Source organism: Carettochelys insculpta, chromosome 6, assembly GCF_033958435.1.
Source record: "Carettochelys insculpta isolate YL-2023 chromosome 6, ASM3395843v1, whole genome shotgun sequence".
Lineage (NCBI taxonomy): Eukaryota > Metazoa > Chordata > Testudines > Carettochelyidae > Carettochelys > Carettochelys insculpta.
In genome coordinates this window covers 82,134,185-82,153,293 of record NC_134142.1, presented here as the reverse complement: position 1 = coordinate 82,153,293, position 19,109 = coordinate 82,134,185, and the positions used below count along the sequence as shown (strand labels likewise).

The 19,109-nt window shown below is 46.4% G+C and overlaps 1 protein-coding gene across 1 annotated transcript in view; it reads right to left on the bottom strand.

Annotated features, from left to right (window-relative positions):
• Positions 1 to 2,071: 2,071 nt before the first annotated feature.
• Positions 2,072 to 19,109, bottom strand: part of NAT10 (N-acetyltransferase 10) — a 33,506-nt gene continuing 16,468 nt past the window's right edge. The window contains exons 14-29 of the mRNA XM_074997480.1: positions 18,941 to 19,091; positions 18,249 to 18,345; positions 17,388 to 17,504; positions 14,922 to 15,023; positions 14,729 to 14,803; positions 13,912 to 14,028; positions 13,607 to 13,740; positions 12,724 to 12,772; positions 11,473 to 11,566; positions 11,280 to 11,390; positions 9,592 to 9,764; positions 8,512 to 8,631; positions 7,295 to 7,393; positions 6,732 to 6,805; positions 4,018 to 4,101; positions 2,072 to 2,800 (exon numbers count right to left, since the gene is read on the bottom strand). Of these exons, the coding sequence (XP_074853581.1) occupies positions 2,707 to 2,800; positions 4,018 to 4,101; positions 6,732 to 6,805; positions 7,295 to 7,393; positions 8,512 to 8,631; positions 9,592 to 9,764; positions 11,280 to 11,390; positions 11,473 to 11,566; positions 12,724 to 12,772; positions 13,607 to 13,740; positions 13,912 to 14,028; positions 14,729 to 14,803; positions 14,922 to 15,023; positions 17,388 to 17,504; positions 18,249 to 18,345; positions 18,941 to 19,091 (1,691 nt within the window). The 3' untranslated portion in view covers positions 2,072 to 2,706. The remainder of the gene's footprint in view (positions 2,801 to 4,017; positions 4,102 to 6,731; positions 6,806 to 7,294; positions 7,394 to 8,511; positions 8,632 to 9,591; positions 9,765 to 11,279; positions 11,391 to 11,472; positions 11,567 to 12,723; positions 12,773 to 13,606; positions 13,741 to 13,911; positions 14,029 to 14,728; positions 14,804 to 14,921; positions 15,024 to 17,387; positions 17,505 to 18,248; positions 18,346 to 18,940; positions 19,092 to 19,109) is intronic.

The following is a 19,109-nucleotide window of genomic DNA, read 5'->3' as shown; positions in this document are numbered from 1 at the left end:
GGTGGAGACACACAAAGATATTCAATTTATAATGCATACTGAGGCATTTGGAAATAAAAATCAGCTTCCTCAGTTGGCCTACAAGCCCTCTGCCCATTCACCTCACCTAAACACAACCTGGCTTCTGGTAGACACCACAGCCAAAGCGGGCCCTACAACAGATTTCAACTTCAACTGCAGAGCAATGGCTCCTGTTAGGAGGACTGCAGTTCAGTGATTTTTTATGAGAGGCTCAGTGGTTTTCACCAGTTCTACATTTTACAGTCGGGGGGGTGTGAAAGTTTTCTGGCTTTACGCAGTGATGTGCAACAGGAAAAGCATTCCACCTTTCTGGTCAAAAGGCCAGCAAGACATTCAACAGGTAGATCACAGGATTCACTTACCACAAAGGCATCTCCTCCTAGCTGCCCTAGGGATTAGCTGCTTCTAGTCCAATGTTTCCTTCAGCTGCTCTTTGGCAAGCCCTGCCACGCTTCTCTCTGCATGACTGGGGGTGCTCCCTCTTTGTGACTTGGCCCTCTGGCTGCATCACTGCAGTCTTCCCCTTTCAGAGTTAGCCAAGTCCCAGTGAACCACTGCCCAATCAGTGCCACTTTCCCAGTAGCTGGTATGGAAACCCAGCCCACCTTCTATTCCATGTTTCAGCCCAAGAACCCTATGTTGAGAAAATGTAGTCTCTCCCCCCATCCTTTTGCTCCTTCCTGTATCTTCTAGCTATCCAGGTTTACCAGCCCAAACCCCTCTTCCCTAGAAGTCACTGCAGACTACTCAATTCTACAGCCCCACAAACATCTCCCTTTTCCTAGGGACAGCCTGCTTCCTAGCCCCTCCCATTCCTTCTCAGCTGGGCTCCATCACCAATCAGCCTGGCAAGCCCCGACTCTCCCTCAGGTGCAGCTTTTCAGGTTAATTAGCCTTAGAGACTCTGCCTTAGGAAGGAACTACTTCTCTTTGCATTTGGGGCAGCATATAAATTAAATCTTCAGGACACTCAAACAACCTGACCTGTTAGAAAGGTAGTTTTCCTGCAGAGCATACTTTCCAATGGAGTAATTAACAAAAGGGAGGGACAAGCACTGTACTAGCCCTTCATTCTGGTTAATCAGCCCCACAAATCAAAACAGCTTATTGGGGAGGAAAACCAGCACATGTCCAAATGGAGACAGCTGAAGAAAAAACAGGTTTTTAAGAGTTTCATGGGGCAATTGGAGGGACTCTAGAGTCAGTCAGTCTTTCCTGCAGCAGGGGCTGTGAGCAGGTCAAGATTTACAGCCATTTGTAGCATAGTGCTCTGGATACAGCTTACTTCTCCATTAATAGCTCCCAGTCTGTTTGGGCTAGGAGGGAAGAGTAAGGAAGGTGGGTGACCAGAAAAATACATGCAGGGGAAGGAATGAGCATGAGAGGCAAAATTGGGGTTAGGCTGTGGGCCTGGGTCAGTGAAAGAGGAACCCCTTACTCTGGGGGGTGGGGGGAGGAAGGGGAAGAGTGGAACTTCAGCTGCTGCAGTTGTTTGCAGCTCCTCAGGAGTTAAGACCAACCCTACTTGCAGGAGTCTATGCTCAGCACAGATACAGAAGAGAGCAGCTCCATCACAAACACCCCACAAGAAGAGAAAGGAACCTGGGTGATACAGACCAGATCCCAAACCCCAAGAGGAACCACAGGTAAGCAGAGACCTAATTGCCTCAGGAGTGGACTGCAGAGTTTGCATGAAGAGGCTGGCACTTGCGGCAAAGCCAGGGTAAGCAAAGAGTCTGGTTTCCTGGTACTGGAGCCTAGGCTGATTTTATGGCAACCTCTGCAGCATTCCCAAAGTACGAGAAGCCAAGCAGGCAGCAATAGCTGAATGTATGACAGGCAACACAGAGACAGCAGGGCCCTACCCCTCACAACAAGCTCAAGGAGCAAGGAAATGCTAGAGTCATTCACCAGGCATATCACAGTGAACAGCACACCCCTGCCCCACCTGAGACATAAAGGGGCCTATAACCTACTAAGATTGAAACAAAGGCATCCTTATTAGGGGCTCCCTCTGGCAAACTATAAGCAGGACTTGCAGGATTTGGGCTTTGTTTTCTGAACAGAAATACATATAAAAACATACCCTTCAAGCTCCTTAGGGCAAGAATCACGGCCACCTTCATATGGCACTGACCACTGCTGGTGCTTGATGAATATCAGGACCCCACATAGCGAATGGAACTCATGGCTCAATTTGAAAACAGACTTCTGTCAGTCATAACAGAAAGCTGATACAGAGAAGGGCCAGTAATTAAACATACTAATTAAAATAGCAGCATGCCACATCATACAGCAATACACGTTAAAAGTGAGACCTCCAGTAGCCCCTCCACCCCCAATAAAAATACCAACCACAAAGGTGAGGGGAAAACCATTTATGGATTGATTAGTCCTGGGAATTGAGGTTTCCTAGCCATTCAGGCACACTTCTAACTGTCCAGTTTGTTGCATAGTGCTGCTTGCCAACCAGGCTCCCCAGGCATGCGCACAAAAATTCTCATGGGCAGCATCTCTTGGAGATGTCACTGCATTCCCCTTAAAATACATTCTTAAAAAGGCCTCTAAGTCCTTCCCCCTCCAGTCACTGTTTCTTCAAGAGAAACCATTATTTTAAAAAGGGGGTTGGGGCTCCCTAGACAGGAGCTCACTCCTGGTCATTCGAGTCCATAAGCATTTTTAAAGTCATTTCTTCCACTTCTGCTTTGGATCTTTGTTCTTCTTAAATTTCTTTTGTTGTTTTGGTCCCCTTCCCACGTCCAGTTTTCTCTTCTTTTCACTGAGAAACAAACAAAACTGTTGTGTCAGAATTCCAATTCAACAGGGGCGCATCTCCTACATCTGTGGAGGTTTTCCACAGAAACGATGGCTGCCTCCACAGTCTCCAAAGGAGGTGGTGTGGGGGAAAGCAGCACATGTCTTGGCTCATTTAAAGCAGGAATAGTGAAAGCACTAAGTAATATGGCCTAAATGTTCTGGTGTCTTGTGATTTTGGGTGCCCAACTCAAACCACCTTAAAGTAGCCTGATTTTCAGAGGACTTGGAACTCTGCACATACTTAAAAGTCAAGCCCCCTGAAGGCATCTCTAGTTGGCCACAGAAAACACAGGCACACAAATACCAGTCCTGCACTGGGCTTAGGGAGGGGATCTCCAATTTCAATGAAATTTTAAAGGTCCTGGCATGTTTTGGTTTTCTAGGTGCTTAAGGACTCATCCACTGCTTCCAACATTCACAGAACCAGTGTGCATACATAAAAAGCAGAATGAAGATTCAAGATGGGCAACAATTATTTCTGTCCCAGGACTCAAAAAAACCCATATGAAAGTTCCAATCCATAAATCCCCAGAGGCACAGATCAAGAGAGAGAGAGATTCCATGCTGACCTGTGTGAGACATGAAAGAAAACTGGATTTTAAAAAAACTAGGGCATCTAACACTTGCAAACAAGAGCCTGACCCCCATGAGCTGCTGAGTCATGTGCTCCCAAGAGGAGTCACAGGAATGAGGGCCCTCAGCATCTCAGAGTGAGAGGATGATTTTCTATAAACTTCCCCTGGTGTCAGCTGCCTCCAGAGCAGAAGAAAATAAAATAGAACAAGAGTAACTCTTAAAAGAATTACCTCCACCAAAGGAGAATCAGGATAAAGCAGGTGCAGGAGCAGGGTGAAAAAGTGGGGTTAGTCAGAGAGAGCTACCAAACTGGCTAATAAAAGCCAAGATGGGATCCAGCTATAGAAAGGGCTGACTGTTTTTCAGAGCCTCACTACAGTCTTATCTCCTCCACTCGAGGAAGACACCCATTCTGCTCGCTAGTTACTCTGTGGATCCCCATTGACATCTACCTTGCACAGCAGGACACACAATTCCTGTGCATGTAACCCCTCATCTTCACTCTACATTTAAGTATTACAGTAAAGTAAATTGAGAAGGACAGATGCACTGAAGAAAAGTGTGTGGATGGATTTTGTTTCTTAAAAAAAAAACTTTCCCAACCTTTTCAGGCTGACAATGGAAGCGTTCTGTCCTGCTTTGGTCAGCACTTCATTCCATTCTTCATCATCACCTCGGATTATATACCTAAGTGAGAGGTGGCAAAAACAAAAACAAGTCTGTTTAAAGGAGAATAATTAAGGCTAATTACACTTCTGGTCACAAACGGATAGGCAGCCAGTGCTTGTTTCAGCATCACAGAAGAGAAACTGTCAGACAAAAGGTTGGCTTACAGCAGTACTGGATGGCTTTGGGAATGGGGGTGGGATCTGTAATACAGAACATAGTGTTTCATGGCTACGTCTGTGGTCTGAATCCAAACTAGGCCAGTACTGACCAAGAACTTAGCATCCCAAAGCTGTTTAGTAACAGACGTGAAGCAAGTGGTTTCTTTCAGCTGCCCACATTATGAGTGTTACCAAACTACTCTTTCATAGCAGAAGCATCATCCAGGTATAGAACTGAATGGCAGCATGTTCACAGCCTTCCCTTTTGATAGGGTGTCAAGGCCAAAGTGGGTTTTCCCTTACATATAAGGGACATACACAGCACCTGCTCAACTTGTAAACCCTTCTCAGGACAGAGGTCTTCAGCCTCTGTGGCTTTTAATCTGGCAGATGTCACCAGACCTATAGTCATCCAATCTACTGTTTCCACTTACAGGACTGAAAGTTTTTGTTTTTAAAGCAAAGCAGCAGAAGTCAGTGCTGCACTAAAGACGAAGAACCAGGATGCTACAGCAAGTATTTACTGTGAGAAGTTAGTTAACTAAGGATAACTCCTGGGGAATCAATGGCCAAGGCTCCACTGTAGAAATGGTCTGGGACAGGGTGGCCAACCCATGGCTCTTGGGCCACATGTGCCTCTGATCAGTGAAATATGGCTCTGTGCGCACACTCCAGTGGCCGGAGGGAGAAGCACATGGCAGCAGTGGCTCTGGTGAGTGCAAGGGATGAGGTTGGGAAGGAGGGGGTGGGGGAAACCAGGCATGCCTGGGGGTTCTGGCTCTCAGGGAAGGGAAGACAGAAAAGGCCAGGGTTAGAGCATGGAGGCTGGGGGTGCCTGGCTCTGGGGGAGGTGACTGGGTTACAGGCAAGGGGGTAGGGAGTGCCTGGCTCTGGGAGAGGGGCAGGGCATTGAGCCACGTATTATATATTTATTTTTATCTGAATAATATGTGGCTCTTTGCACTCCGTCCAGAGCTGTTTTGGCTCTTAGCCTCTAACTGGTTGGCCACTCCTAGTCTAGGGTATTTCAGTAATTCCTCTGCTAACGAGTAGGATTAAGACTGAGCAGTAGCACAGGGAACTGGAGCTATAATACATTAAACATTTCCTTTAAGCAGGAAGGCTAGAAAGACCAATTTTGATCAGTTTAAGCCCCTCCCCATGGTAGCCAAGTGTTTGATACATAGCATGTAGATTTAACTAAGCGATCACACAACAGACTGGAGTTGGTCATCCCCTCCTGTAGTCTCATTACAGAGGTAGCTTGCATTCGGCCTTATTGTAAGGTCTCTACAGCTCTACTACTTCTCTGCAATCTTCAGCCCTATTGGAGTGGGGTGCCGGGTCAGGCTTCAAACCTCAGGCCCCTACAGATTCCCACACATTAGGCTTGGGGACTCTCAATTGACAGCTGTTGCCCAAATGGCTGCCAAGTTGCACAGTTGGGTAGGCAAACAGTGGAGAAGCCAAAAATCACTCGCCCACCATCGCCCCTTATGGGGCCAAACAACCCTGGCTCCCTAGCTCAGGGGATCAGCGCATTGGTCTGCTGAACTAGACGTTATGAGTTCAAACCACAATGAAGCATTGGTGGTGCACTGGTGGCTCCTTCTCTTGGTGGTCACTTGATAACAAGGACGTTGTGAGGCCATTGATGGCTGATCAGCCCAATTCTGGAGCACAGTGGTGAGTATCACTGCCTTCAAAGCAGCTGATTAGGTTCAATTCCCAGCCAATGTAGCAGGAGTTTTTTTTTTTTGTTTGTTTGTTTGTTTTTAAAAAAAAAGAGCAGCTTAGACAAACATCTGTCGGGTCCTGCCATGAGCGCAGGGACTGGTCTTGATGACCTCTTGGGGTCCCTTCCAGTTCTAGGATTCTATCTGTGATTAAGCACCAAGAGCACAGAGGTCAAAAATGCTGGTAGGAAAAGTCACAGGTAACAAAAATCAGAGAGCTCAGCCCTGAGGTAGAGAATAGGAAACAAAGTTCCTGTTCGTGCTACTCTGCTCAGGTACAAATCTCAGCTCTTATGTTGAGCTGAGCACGGCTGGATGGTCAGTGCCAATGAGCAATGACTTCTATTACCAAAACAAAGTTAAAAAGTGAAACCTAGCCTGAAAGCAAGAGACTTACCCATAAGAAACCTTTATTAATTACCTGGGATTAACAGAAGTTTGAGGAAACTAGTCACCAGGTACCAAGAAACATAACAGCAGTCTTTATTAGATATTGCAGAGTAAGCAGTTCAGCTCATGTGACTTGAGAAACACTACTTCAAATTTCTAAATCTATTCATGCTCTAACTCAAAGCTCATGTTACTGGCTGACAATATGACCCAGATGTCTGTTACACTCTGAAAGTGAGTACAAGGCCTTTGAGTATTTCTACCCTGCCCCCCACATGCAAAAATATATTGTTCCTGGAGCCAGGGTATTCAAACTAGATGCCTAGAAATATTTGTGGTGCAACTTTTGTGGATAAATTCTTACTGTGAAAAGTCCATGTCCTTCAGCTTCCCCATTTCTTGCTTGTGTTTTTCCTGGAATTCCTTTGCTGCTTCTTCCTGCAAAGAAACATCCCAGAACAACATTAAGTTTTATGTACAGCAGTAACTTGGGTATTACGAGGGTGTCTGCTAGGTCAGAAATTACAACGCCTGAGTGCACTCCCATCCAAAAGCCAGTATGCCCAAGAAACCGACCCCCATGACCTAACTGGGTGTTTCTGAACAACTTTTCCCATTGTAATTGGTTTTTTTCTGGTAGCTGCATTTTAACATAAAATGCAAAGGTGAGCCTGGGAGGGCTGATGCAGGGCCATTTAAAGGTGAGCCTGGGAGGGCTGATGCAGGGCCATTTAAAGGAGAAACAAGCACAAGTATTAAAAGGCACAGTTAAAGCTTGCAAAGTTCCATAACTACTATAGCAGGACATGTATGTCATGCAACACTTCCTACATTGGAAGAAATCCAGCTTACAAGGCCTAGGTTAGAGAAAACGCTCTGAGTGGTTTGACAGGCGCACTGGAAGTTTTATACCAAGATCATTATTACCAAGTCCTCATTCAGAGTTTTCAGGGTTGGCTCCATTACAACTTCCTTTGTTACAGCCATCTGCTCCTCCACAGCCTTCTCTTGGATCTTGCTGAACAACTGGGGAAAGAATAAATTAACATACGATGGGGCTACTGCTGTTTTACCACAGAAGTGCTTTAAATGTGAATTAAGAGGCATTTGGCTGCTCACTCCGCAAATTCTCTTGCCTTTAAAATATGGATGAGGAACTGGGGGTGCTCTGATTTTGTTTGGTTCATTATCTACACTGTGGCACACTAAAACACTCAATCTCAAAAGCCACTGCTGGAAAGCAGAAGCTAAGGACCATTTAATACAAAACAAACAAATCAGTCATCTAGCGTCACTTGTAACACACCTCACTTTGGCAATCCCAAATGAGTCATAAATGGGTGCATGTAAACATTACATATTTACATTAATTCCTTCAACTGAAGGAAAAGAATTTTATGCTTACAGAGCTGTCTGTAATGGAAGTGACTTGCATTCTAGGATGCAGAAGCTCTGCCTATTAAGCAATGGCATTAACTTGAGAACTAAGGCAGGTTACATTACTCAGGGGACTGGAAAATAGATGGGGAGCTTTTTAGTCTTATGCCACTAATTTGCATCTAGCCCACGTTATTACTGGGCAAAAGCCTAACCAATCCAAAAATGACCTAAAGCGAAAGGAATTGATTACCCAAGTCAAATGTTTCATGGACAGTCACCCATCCCTCACCACCCACCCATCCATCCACAGACACCCCTGCTGTCAGCCTCATCTGGGAGATGGAGCCTGATCCTGAGCTTTTCCTGGACAGTTACTGGCTTCAGCTCTGCTCCAGTGACCCATGAGATGACCATTCTAAGGCAGATTGAGACACTGCACCATAACCTTTGTTCTTGTTTCCTCACCACCTTGATGAATGGACGTTAGAGCCTGAAGCCTCCTACCTTCAGTTCAGCACCTTCACCATTTGACAATATAAACAAATATACATATTGCATGCGGGAAAATACAACAGAACCACCACAACCATCTATATTTTCCACCATGTATAAGCCATTTCTTTACAATGAGTGTCTAACGATTTCTTAGTGACAGGCTGAGGATACAGGCTACTGATCCAGGTTTCTCACACCACAAGGCTCAAGCCTGGCACTACGTTGGGCATAACACGAGAGAGAGAAAAGGTTGACCATGATGCAGTTACCTGGACGACCTTGCGGATGATCCTGTTGAAGAGGCCCATCAGCTGACTGCTGGGCAGCTCTATCTCCTTTTCCAGCACATCCACAGATTTGTGTTGCAGACCAATCCCCAGAAGCAGGGCCTGGAGGGCAAGATGTACAGGTTGAACTTCTCTAATGTGGCACCCTCAGGACCTGGACCAGTGCCGAACAAGAGAATTTGCCAGACCGTGGGAGGTCAGTACCGTCCAGTAGCACTACCAACACTTCCACGGCTTACTGGGCTCTTAGAAAATATTCAGGAGCAAATTACAGCTAATAACAGCACAGAACACAGAGCCAGGACTGGTGGCTGTAAACAAACTTCATGGGACCACAGGAAACATGACCACACTCAAATTGCCATGCAGCTAACTAAAATCATGCTGGATTATGGATGTCGCCAGATGAGGAGTTTCAGATTAGAGAAGGTCAGCCTGCATTTATTTATTTATTAAAGAGACAAAGGTTAGGTTTTCCCAGCCTTCCGGATTTTGCCATCTAAGTATTGCTCCAGTGAAATAAAAAGCACATCAGGTGAGGGGAGTGAGAGTTTGCATTGTATGAAATTTTGGAGCTTCCCAAATTGCCCCGTCCTTGACAGGCATCAATGTAAGTTTAGTCCAAGACCACCTCCTGTGGCTTTTAGCAAGTATGGGAGCAACATTTTAAAAGCTTATGCAGTGCTTTGCAGCATGCATAAGAGAACAGGGTCCCTATGGTCAGATTCAAAGCAAATACAGGCCCAGACCAGCACAGGAAGGGGATAGCATAGCCAGGAACACAAAAGAGGCACCTCCCAGAAGCACTGGGATTTGGAGGTGAGGGACAGGAAAGTGGGAAGCAAAGGGCACTCTGAGCACAGGTGGTGACAGAAAAGCAGACAGAAGGGGAGACTCTTACTTGCAAAGGGAGAAGCTGGACTAAAAGGCTGCATGAAAGAAGAGTCAAGATGTAGCCAGGGATGGAGTTACACAGGAGCAAAATATTCACTCCACAAATATTGATGCTGCGTGGCCATTACAGGGAAGGCAGGGTACGGTAAGAAAGGCAAATACACATACAGACTGCACAGCAGAGAGCGACTTGTCTCCTAGCTGGTTAAGAAAGTACATCCTAGCAATGGCGGGAATTGTGTCCATGATCAAATGATAGTCCACCATGTTTCGAGAGTACATCTCCAACCGCTTCAGGTCGTAGGGGAGGAACACCGCTTCCAATTCAGCACGGCTGATAGCTGAGCAAAGCAAAGACAACAGCATTAGCACTGCACTTCTTGGCTCTTCAGGAGCTGGAGACTGAAGTTCACTTTTAACAACAACAACTGCCTGTGGGCTGAGAGCTGCAAATACATCCCACATGCTTGCTCTGAAATGTATATATGAACAAAGAGCGGATGTGACTAACTCCTCAACTGATCTAATCGTGCAAACTCCCGGTATGAATTTTAAGATGGAATAAAAGCTCAGGGAGGGGACAGAGACTCGCCTCAACTACCCTCCTGATTCCCTCTCCTAAGAAGACAGTGGGCCATGGAGACCGGGCTCCTTCTCTTAGGCCAGGTCTACATTACAGGGGAAGGCTAAATTCAGGCACACAGTTTCAGCTGGGTTAATTGCGTAGCTAAAGTCAACAGCCCTTAATTCAGACTTTCACGCTGTCTCCACTGAGGGAGGTCAATAGAGGCTTGTGTTCCCACTGACTTCCCTTACACCGAATAGTGGCAGAAGGACTGTGGTTGACAGAGGTGCCCAGTATATTTGATTTAGCACGTCCCCACTAGGCATGCTACATCAACGCTGGAAGATCAACCACAGCAGGGTCAATCTTCCCTCTTGTGTGGATGTACCCTCACACCACAGAAAGGACTAACACAGGCTAAAGATAAAAACTCTTCCAGAAGTTTGTTGCCTTCCACTGTGAAAAGCAAGTGTCTTACTTCCACAGCTGACTGCCCAGTTTCAACTTCTAGTCAATAAGAGCCCTCTAATATCAATGGACTTGCAAAACTCTGGTAGCTTAGATCAGAGAGCTTTACTCTATTAGGGAGACAGTACTGGAAGTTTTCACTTAGCAATACAGGTTCTACCTCCCTGATCCAGCACCCTGAGGCCTGAGTGGTCCCAAATGAGGAAATTTGCTGGATCAGGGAGGTCAGGCCTGCTGGCTCCCCTGGTGGACCAACTGCTGGCTGCCACCTGCTCCCTGCCCCCAGACTGCCTAGAGGGCTCAGCTCCTGGGGCTACCCACTGGACTGATGCAGGGGTGGAAATAGGAGCTCTGCTTCCAGGGAGCCAGCTGGGCCTCCTGCTGCTGGGATGCCTAGCTAGGCCCTCCATCAGGTTCCCTGCCCTGGCCAGGCTCCCCGTTGACTACAAGGCTTCAAGCTGGGCTTCCTGCTGCTGTGGGGCTATTGGGAGGGGGCATGTCCCCACCCCAGCCAGGCTCCCTGCTGCCATGGGGCTGCAGGAGGTGGGGGCGGGCTTCCCAGTTGAGCTCAGCTGATCTGGCTGGCCAGTAATGGAGTCCCGCTGGTAGTAAGGATCCCTCTGGGGCCCTCTACTCCCTCTGGCCAGACAGACCAGCGGGGCTCAGTTGGGAATCTCTGGGCCAAGCACTCTCTGAGCCAGCAACGTTGGCGCATTCTATCACAGGCTGTAGAACACTCCCAGGTGTCACTGAAGAACCGTTTTGAAAAACCACGTTGAGATCTTAAATCACTCTGGAGGATTTTAGAATCCTAGAAACTCACGGGGTTGCAATTCCTGCTTGATATTCTTCGTCTGTATAATGTTCAGTGCTAATGAAGGGGGAAAGGTGCTGAACTGATACGACAGCAGAGACAGGAACCGCCTCCTGAAATCTTCAGGACAAGAAGTGAAGAGAAGGGTTACCAGCATGGTTGTGCAAAGTCTGCCTCTCCCACTAGTACAAACAGCTGTTACCTTTCCAGAAAGCAGCAAGCCAGTGCTCCTGTTCACTCTCTTCTTCATTCAGCATCTTCAGCATGATACAGGAGTGTTCACCAGTCAGGTCATTCTAGGAAAGATGACAGATTCCCATGAACTGCCCTTTCCACCCTTTGCATTATATACCAAAAAGAACAAAGGAAAGACAGGTGTTTTTAACTAAACCAGTGGGGTCCCTTTTGCTCAATTTTCTGCATGGACTTGAGTTGTATTAAAAGTCACTGACCACCATTATTGCCACCAGCCTTAGGGATTTGATTTTTTTTTTTAAATTTATTTATTTTTGCTACTACTAAGCTAGCCAAAATTTTAAGTACCACTGAAGACCCAGAAAGACGAATGCAAGATGGTGGAGTGACATAGGAAACCTAATACCAACTGTCAGACAAGACTTACTCCAAGGCTGGGGCTACACTGTAGCCCGAGCTTGAAGTAAAATTAAGAAACAGTATAAGTTATTCCAAACTACCTTATTTCGAACCCAGTACACGATACACTGCACCAGGGTTCAAAGGAAGTGCTTATTTCAAGCTTCCTGGTAACAAATGTAACCCGAAATAAAAACCACAATGTAGCTTTAGCCCAATTGACTGGCTTTGGTTTGCATTTCTGGCAGATTTTGATAGGATGGTAGCAGGACTGTAAGATGGCAATGGGGTCTGACCTCATTTGAAAAGCGTCCCTTCCATTAAGGTTCAGCTTGTGAGAGTTACATACACAGAAACGCGTGCACATCATTTCAAAGCAAAACTAGTGCGGATGCATCATAACTATGGCAAATAACCAGCCAGCCAGCCACCTACCTGCTATTTGCACATACTCTAAGTTACCAGCAGCTTTCTGAACACTTGAGCAGTTATTAGTTAAGCAGAATAAACAGCTAAAAGATATTACACATGGTCAGTATTCCTCTTCCCAACCCCAAAATGTTAGCTCACAAACAACAAGCATGCAGTCCTGTAGCACCTTATAGACTAATACATTTGTTAGCACCATTAAGCAAAAACCCAGAAAACAAAAAAAGAAGAAAAAAAAAAATGATGCAACAAACCCCAGTGAAATTTTCTAACACTTAGAAGAAATTTTTCAAAGGCACTGAGGAGCCAAACTCCCAATGATTTGCTGAGGTGCTTTTGAAAAATCCCATAACCCATCAGAGTCTCTGGACAGGCCTTCACTAATGTCAACGGGAGGTGCAGCAGGTTCTTTAAACAGAGCAATACTTACTGGAGTCTGCCTTAGGTAAACTGGTACAAATCCAGAACGCTTCCAAAATCTGGTGGGGGAAAAAATGCACTGGAAATGATTGAGATGTTAAACACTTCAGCATTAGTTGCATCAGCAGACCTATCCAGATTGTAAATCCATATGGTGTCATATGAACTTTGCTTCACTTTTCATCATGGTAAACTTATAACAAACAACGTTGATCAGAAGGGCACGAAAAGGGTCTACTGATACAGACCAGATTTAGATAATAATTCGTAAAGAAAAAGATTATTTCAAATTATGAAATTGGAAAATGGATATTTTTTCCCCGAATTAACTGGTGAACACATTAAGAAGGGGACGACCCCCTGTCATACCCACCCAAGTTTAGGACTTGAAAAACAAAAAACCATAAACTCCTGAGAGATTCCCCCAGGAAAGGACAAAAGGGTCTCTGCTTTATACCAGAAATTATACTCAGAACCTTGATTCTGCATAACTGTTTGATGTTCTACAGTGCGACTAACTTCCTGGACCCACTTACAGAATAGTATTCTTGGGCTTGCGTCATATCACATCACAGATCTCCTCTGCAGGAGGACCGGAGGAGTCTGGCTATGCCTGAACCAGTGCTTGAGATAAACGGGCACTCTGCTCCAGGGCTAGCAAAAGGAGAGCGCTGCACTGCTGTGAAGGTCTCCCCAAGCAGTTCCATCCAGCCATCCACACAGACCCCCGGCAGAGGCAAGCATGAAGCTGTGCCAGATGTGAAACAGGAAATAGAGCTACAAGCAATGGAAGCCTGAACAGACATCAGGACCCAAATGTTACAAAAAGTTAATCTGTCGTGCTCCCCACAACTGCATTTAGTGTAGTAGACAAATACGGGTTAAACTCTCACTTGAGCAGCCTTGGTGTCAAGCCATAAGATACCCCCAGATAGTCCAGATTCTCTGCTTGGCGCTCACTCAGTTTGAGAAGTAAAGGAGGCAAGTCCTTCCGAGGGGTTACAGCCTCTTCTAACAAACTGACAGCCTGGAGAGGAGAGAGAGAGAATATGTGCAGCCAAAGGAGGAGGCAGATAACAGCCTTCACAGTGACTGTAGGTTACATCTAGGATGTATGGGACTTAGCTACCACATATTCCAATGCAAACCGAATAGCCGAAAACAGCAAGAAATACCAGAAACACATGACGCTTCATACCTCACTGCTTACAGTTGCAATTCCTTTTGGCTTTGATGTAACTTTTTCTTCCAAGCAAGGGAATTTGCCCTCATAGTACATTTGCAATAAGGTCAAAGCTCTGCTGCCGTAACCCATCTGTGAAGGAAGAGGGGAATGTAAAACAAAATGAAAATACACTAGAGTTCTTGAAATTGTGTGGACTTGTTTTTTTAAAAAGATTCATCATGATTTCGTCATATTCACTGAAAAAGCTTCACATCGGTAAAATACCTTTCCATCCTGAAATGGGCCCAGTTTACAGATGACCCACACTAGCATCACTCAGCCACCGCAAAAAATGTATCTGCTGCTTGTGTACCTGATAGCTTATAGAAGGGGAAGTGGAGGATGCACTGTCCCAAGGAAGCTACTGCCAGAAGTTTACGGATCAATCCTGCAGCTCTCAGGTAAGCAATGCCCCCCCCGCCCCCGAAGTCTTGGTACTTACTGATGTAAGGTCTGGAAGATGGGACCCAGATACAGGTTGAAGGAACAACCCCAGAAGGCAGCACTCAGGACACCAGCTAAACACCCATTTGCCTCACAAGAAATTCAGGCTCTAATGTTTTCTATCACATCTCCAGCAGCAAAGCGCTGCTCAGCAAGATGCTGGGGTCATTGGTTTGGCACTATCCCCAAGGAGGACAATTTCCCTACACACTAAGCAGAAGCTGAGCTTTCCCTGGAGGTCTCCCACCCAAATAGCAGTCAAGCCTCATTCTGGTAGTCTCGTGAGAGCAAATGAGGTGGTCCCAATGCTGGCTACCTATAATCACAGAATGCTAAAATACATTACCCCCTGATAATCAGGATGGACTGCAATGCGAACAACACGTCCGCCTGACAGGCTCCCGAAGTCTGGATCTTGGAACTACACATGAGATACAAGTCAGATGAAGGGTAAGATCTAGCGTATGCACAAGATCAAATCAGCACTTAAAACACCACCCAGGCCCACCAGAACATAACCAAAGAGCCAGATGACCTACCTGCTCTGAGATAGTCCATGGAATAAGATCTCCTGAAGCCTTCCTGCCCCTAGATAGACTGTTCATGATAGACTGGCGAGAGATCTCTCCCTCCAGACACACCTGCCAAGAAGGAGAGCTTGTGAACAGAGAAAGAGGTTTCGTCCTGCACCACTGCTGCCCACCAAGGAAGCATATAGAAAACATCTGGTCAGTCATCTAGCCTGCCATTCGTATTCTGGGAGCACATGAAGCATAACCTTTCTGCTGGAGGTTGTGCAAGAGAAACAAACACAGCCCTACCAGGTAGGACAGCCGGTGACAGATCCTGACCTAAAAGCATTCTGTCTAAAAAGATGGTAAGATATAAGCAGAGACAGAAGACAGTGTAACTAAGATTATAGGTAGACATGGAAGGATTCAATTTTTAAATCTATAAGCTCTACCACATTCACACCAACTGGCAAAAGAATATTTCCATCCATAGTAACTGAAGTTTACAAGGAAAAATGTTGCTTGAGAACATAATATTTTGATTTTACGATATTTACGTTTCCATATTTCAATACGTCTTGTTCACAGTTTGGTACTTCGGTTATAAAGCGTTAAATTTTTAAATCTTAGTGTCAACTACAGTAAACTCTCGAGACACACGCATTCGACATGCACATCTCTCGCATTAGTGCAATCGGAGGGGGACCGTGGAAGCTCCAGCTAGAGGCAGCAGCCGCTGCTGCACAGGTGAGGGCGGAGGAGGCTCCCCTGTAAAAAGGGAACAGAGCTGGCACAGCCAGCTCTTCCACTGAGTGCTGTCACGGGGGCAGCCCCTTGTTAACAGGGATCCCCCTGGTAAAAGGTTGCGGGAGCAAAGCTCCACCAGCTCAGCCAGAGGTAGCTGTCGCCACACAGGCAAGCAGGGAGAAAACACCCTGTCAAAGGGGAACAGCTGTTCCCCTGAGTGCCATCGTGGGGGGAGGGTTGGAGAAGCCCAACCCCGCCCCGCAACAGCACTCAGGGGAAGAGCTGTTCCTTTTCACAGGAGGATCTCCTCCCCACTCACCTGAGCAGCAGCAGCTGCTGCCTCTGGCTGAGCCGGTGGAGCTTTGCTCTAGCAGCCAGCAGCATTTTAATGGGGGGATCCCTGTTGACAAGGGGCTCCACTGACCCCCCCCCCCTTCCCCCCATGATGGTACTCAGGGAAGAGCTGTTCCCCTTTGACAGGTGGATCTCCTGCCCCCTGGCCTGTGCAGTGGCAGCTGCTGCCTCTGGCTGAGCTCGTGGAGCTTTGCTCTACCACCCAGGAACCTTTTAATGGGTCCCCTGAGTCCCATGCCCCCTCCCCCCATGGTGGCACCCCAGGCGAGGTGCAATCCCCCTTCACAGAGTGATCCCCACCCTGCCAGCAGCAGCCTTTTAACACGGGGATCCCCACCTCCCCAGTGGCAGCACCCCAGGGCAGAGCGGGCTGAATAAAGTTCTCTGCCACCTCTCTTCCCCCTTAATAGGGGGACCCCTTGCTCCTGGCAGTGGCAGCCAGTGTGGAGCTGGTGGCCCTGCCCCACTCAACTTGTGCAAGTTTCAAGTTATGCCTAGTTTTCCAGGCACATAACTCTCGCCCAAGTCGAGGGTCTATTGAACTACACAAGGTCTGACTCCCTAATTTTCTGACACCCCCCACCTTCCTCAAACTGTGGAAATTTAAATTGATGAAATGAAAGACACTTAAAAATAAACATTGGTAATAGCTTCCAACATTAGGGGAAAACCCCAAAACCTAAGTTCTTTCACCCTTAATTACAGTTGTTTTAGCAAAGACTACCTACATGTATAATCGAGAGCCCATCAAGCCGCTGCTAATGCTACCCACCACCTGCTCAGCCAGTTTCACTCTTCTATTTTCCCCTAATTTCTCCTGTTCAGATCAGTGTGTTCCCTCCTGTAGGCCACGGATTTAGTAGCACATATGGGTCTGGGAAGCATTATGACTATTAGCACCTAACAAGTCACAGGGGAGAAGAGTTGAAGACTTAAAATAACATGAGTGTTTCTTGGTAAGAGGTACAAATAAGGTATAAGAAAGTGTAATATCAATGCATCACAGTTCAGTCATCTCCTAATGAGTTCACATTTGTGCAACACTATAGGAGCATTGAAGTAATAGGAATAAGAGGGACGCTGAATTACTTCTCTAATCAACTTCCTGCCCCAGGGGAAGGGGTTGCAATGAGCAGTACTTCAACTTCTCAGCAGGCACTGCTGCACAAATATGCATTTTAGGTTGTAATCGCTGCATGACGAACAGTGTCCCGCTGTATTTGGTTGCCAGCGAGCACAACACCGCCTCACCTAAAGCCTGTGCACTCCAGCATAACATACAAAACTGAAACTACTAAAAAAATCCTACAGATACAAACCACTGTCACACATCCTACCATAGCACCCTCACTGAACAGTTCTGTGCCCACAGAACCCTTTTCTGTCAGTTACCTGAACCACTGCAAGTACTTCTGGCAGGGAATTCTGGGTAGGTGGGACTGGTGGCAGAAGGCAGAAGAGATGATGGGCAGGAGCATCTGAAAGCATCTGGAGGTCATTAGGAGAATTCTAGGGGGCCACAAAAAGAACAAGTTAGAGGACTGCTTCTCTATCACTTACTTGCTGCCGTTATGTCTGCAGATAAGCAGCCACCCATCTCAATAACTATCCTCCAAACTCTCTGCAGTGAAGAGGGAAAAGTTTCAAAGTTCTACCACAGAAACAGTAATTGCTCAGTTCCACACTACTATAAATACTGGCCCACCCCCGCAACCCTCAAAAAAAAAAAATTGTATCTCGCAAAAATCTTGCAAATGGTGTGATACTGATGGTCAAAGAAATTCACAAAAAAATTCAAGGCTCTCAAGCCTAGATTATATTATTTGGATTGGACTGATCTCAGAATTTTAACACCATGGCATCAACAGGTAGGTTCTATTCCTATTTTTTAAATTTAACTATTAAAAACCATTCAAAAAAATCCAAGTTCTTATTTAATGGAAATGGAAAACTGTTCATCACCTACACTTCCTGTATAATTCAACTGTCAAGCTCTGTGCCAGCACAAAAGGCACACCTGAGATTTGTGTTATGGATTTCATGGCTAGGGATCAGTATAAACCCAGGTTGAGATAGGGCCTATTGGGTGAGGAGGCAATGGGAAGAGACAGTGTTACAAAGCTACAAGCTCTGCGTGGAGTTTAGCTGTTCTGTGCCTTCACAGCTGTTATGAGACCACTAAGCTCTCTCAATGTGACCTCTTTAAAACCACAGAGATTTTGCTCACGTCCCAGCTGAGAGCAGTAGTACTACCTTGTAGTGAGAAGCCACGTAGAGGGCCATCAGCCTCTGGAGAAAAAATTCCGACGCTTTGTGATAACAAAAGAGGGTGTCTCTGTTCACATAATAGCTAGGTATGGTGATCAAGGAAACAACCAAAGTCAAAAGACATCCCCTATTGATTCATCCCAGACGAAGGTAATTTTCAGGCAGTATCACAGCACGAGCTGCACTGTGCGTACATACTCTGCCTTCATCATCCCAACGGGGAACACAGATTGTTCATTCTTTAAGCTTTTGCTACCAAAAGATTTCAGCATCAGGGCTCTGAACAGTCTTTCAGGCTGATCGGCACACCTGCTTCAAAGCACAGCAATTAGGAAAGAAGTCATCTTTTTAACCACATCCTTAACTCAAACCCTTCCTTACAACTCACCCCTCCTCTCTGAGGCTCAGCAATGTCAGTCAGATACTGCCAGACCACCCCTTTTAAAAAAAGCACCCGAGCTTGGAAGTCAACCCCTGAAGATAGGGCAGAGTGCACTTCAGCTGGACCCTGCACTGAGAAGCACCTGGGTGGACCCTCTAGCCACACAGAGACCTACTGATGTCAACATGCTAGTCAACAGGCTGGGGCAGGATCAGGGCATTCAAGTGTAGCCTCCCCTAAGAGCATCACCTTCCCCAGAGGGGATGAGGGTGTGCACCAGTTTCAGCCAGGATACAGGTCACAGGAGTCAGGCAGGGGGCAGCCAGAGATGATCCTGGTGATGTTGAGACAATCCAGACACAGCAGGTCATTAAGCCATTTTTCTACAGGGTCTCCAGGGGCATATCGAATTGACTCGTGGAGGGAGACTTCGTGCAACGTACGAGCTGGACGGTGAGGTGCAA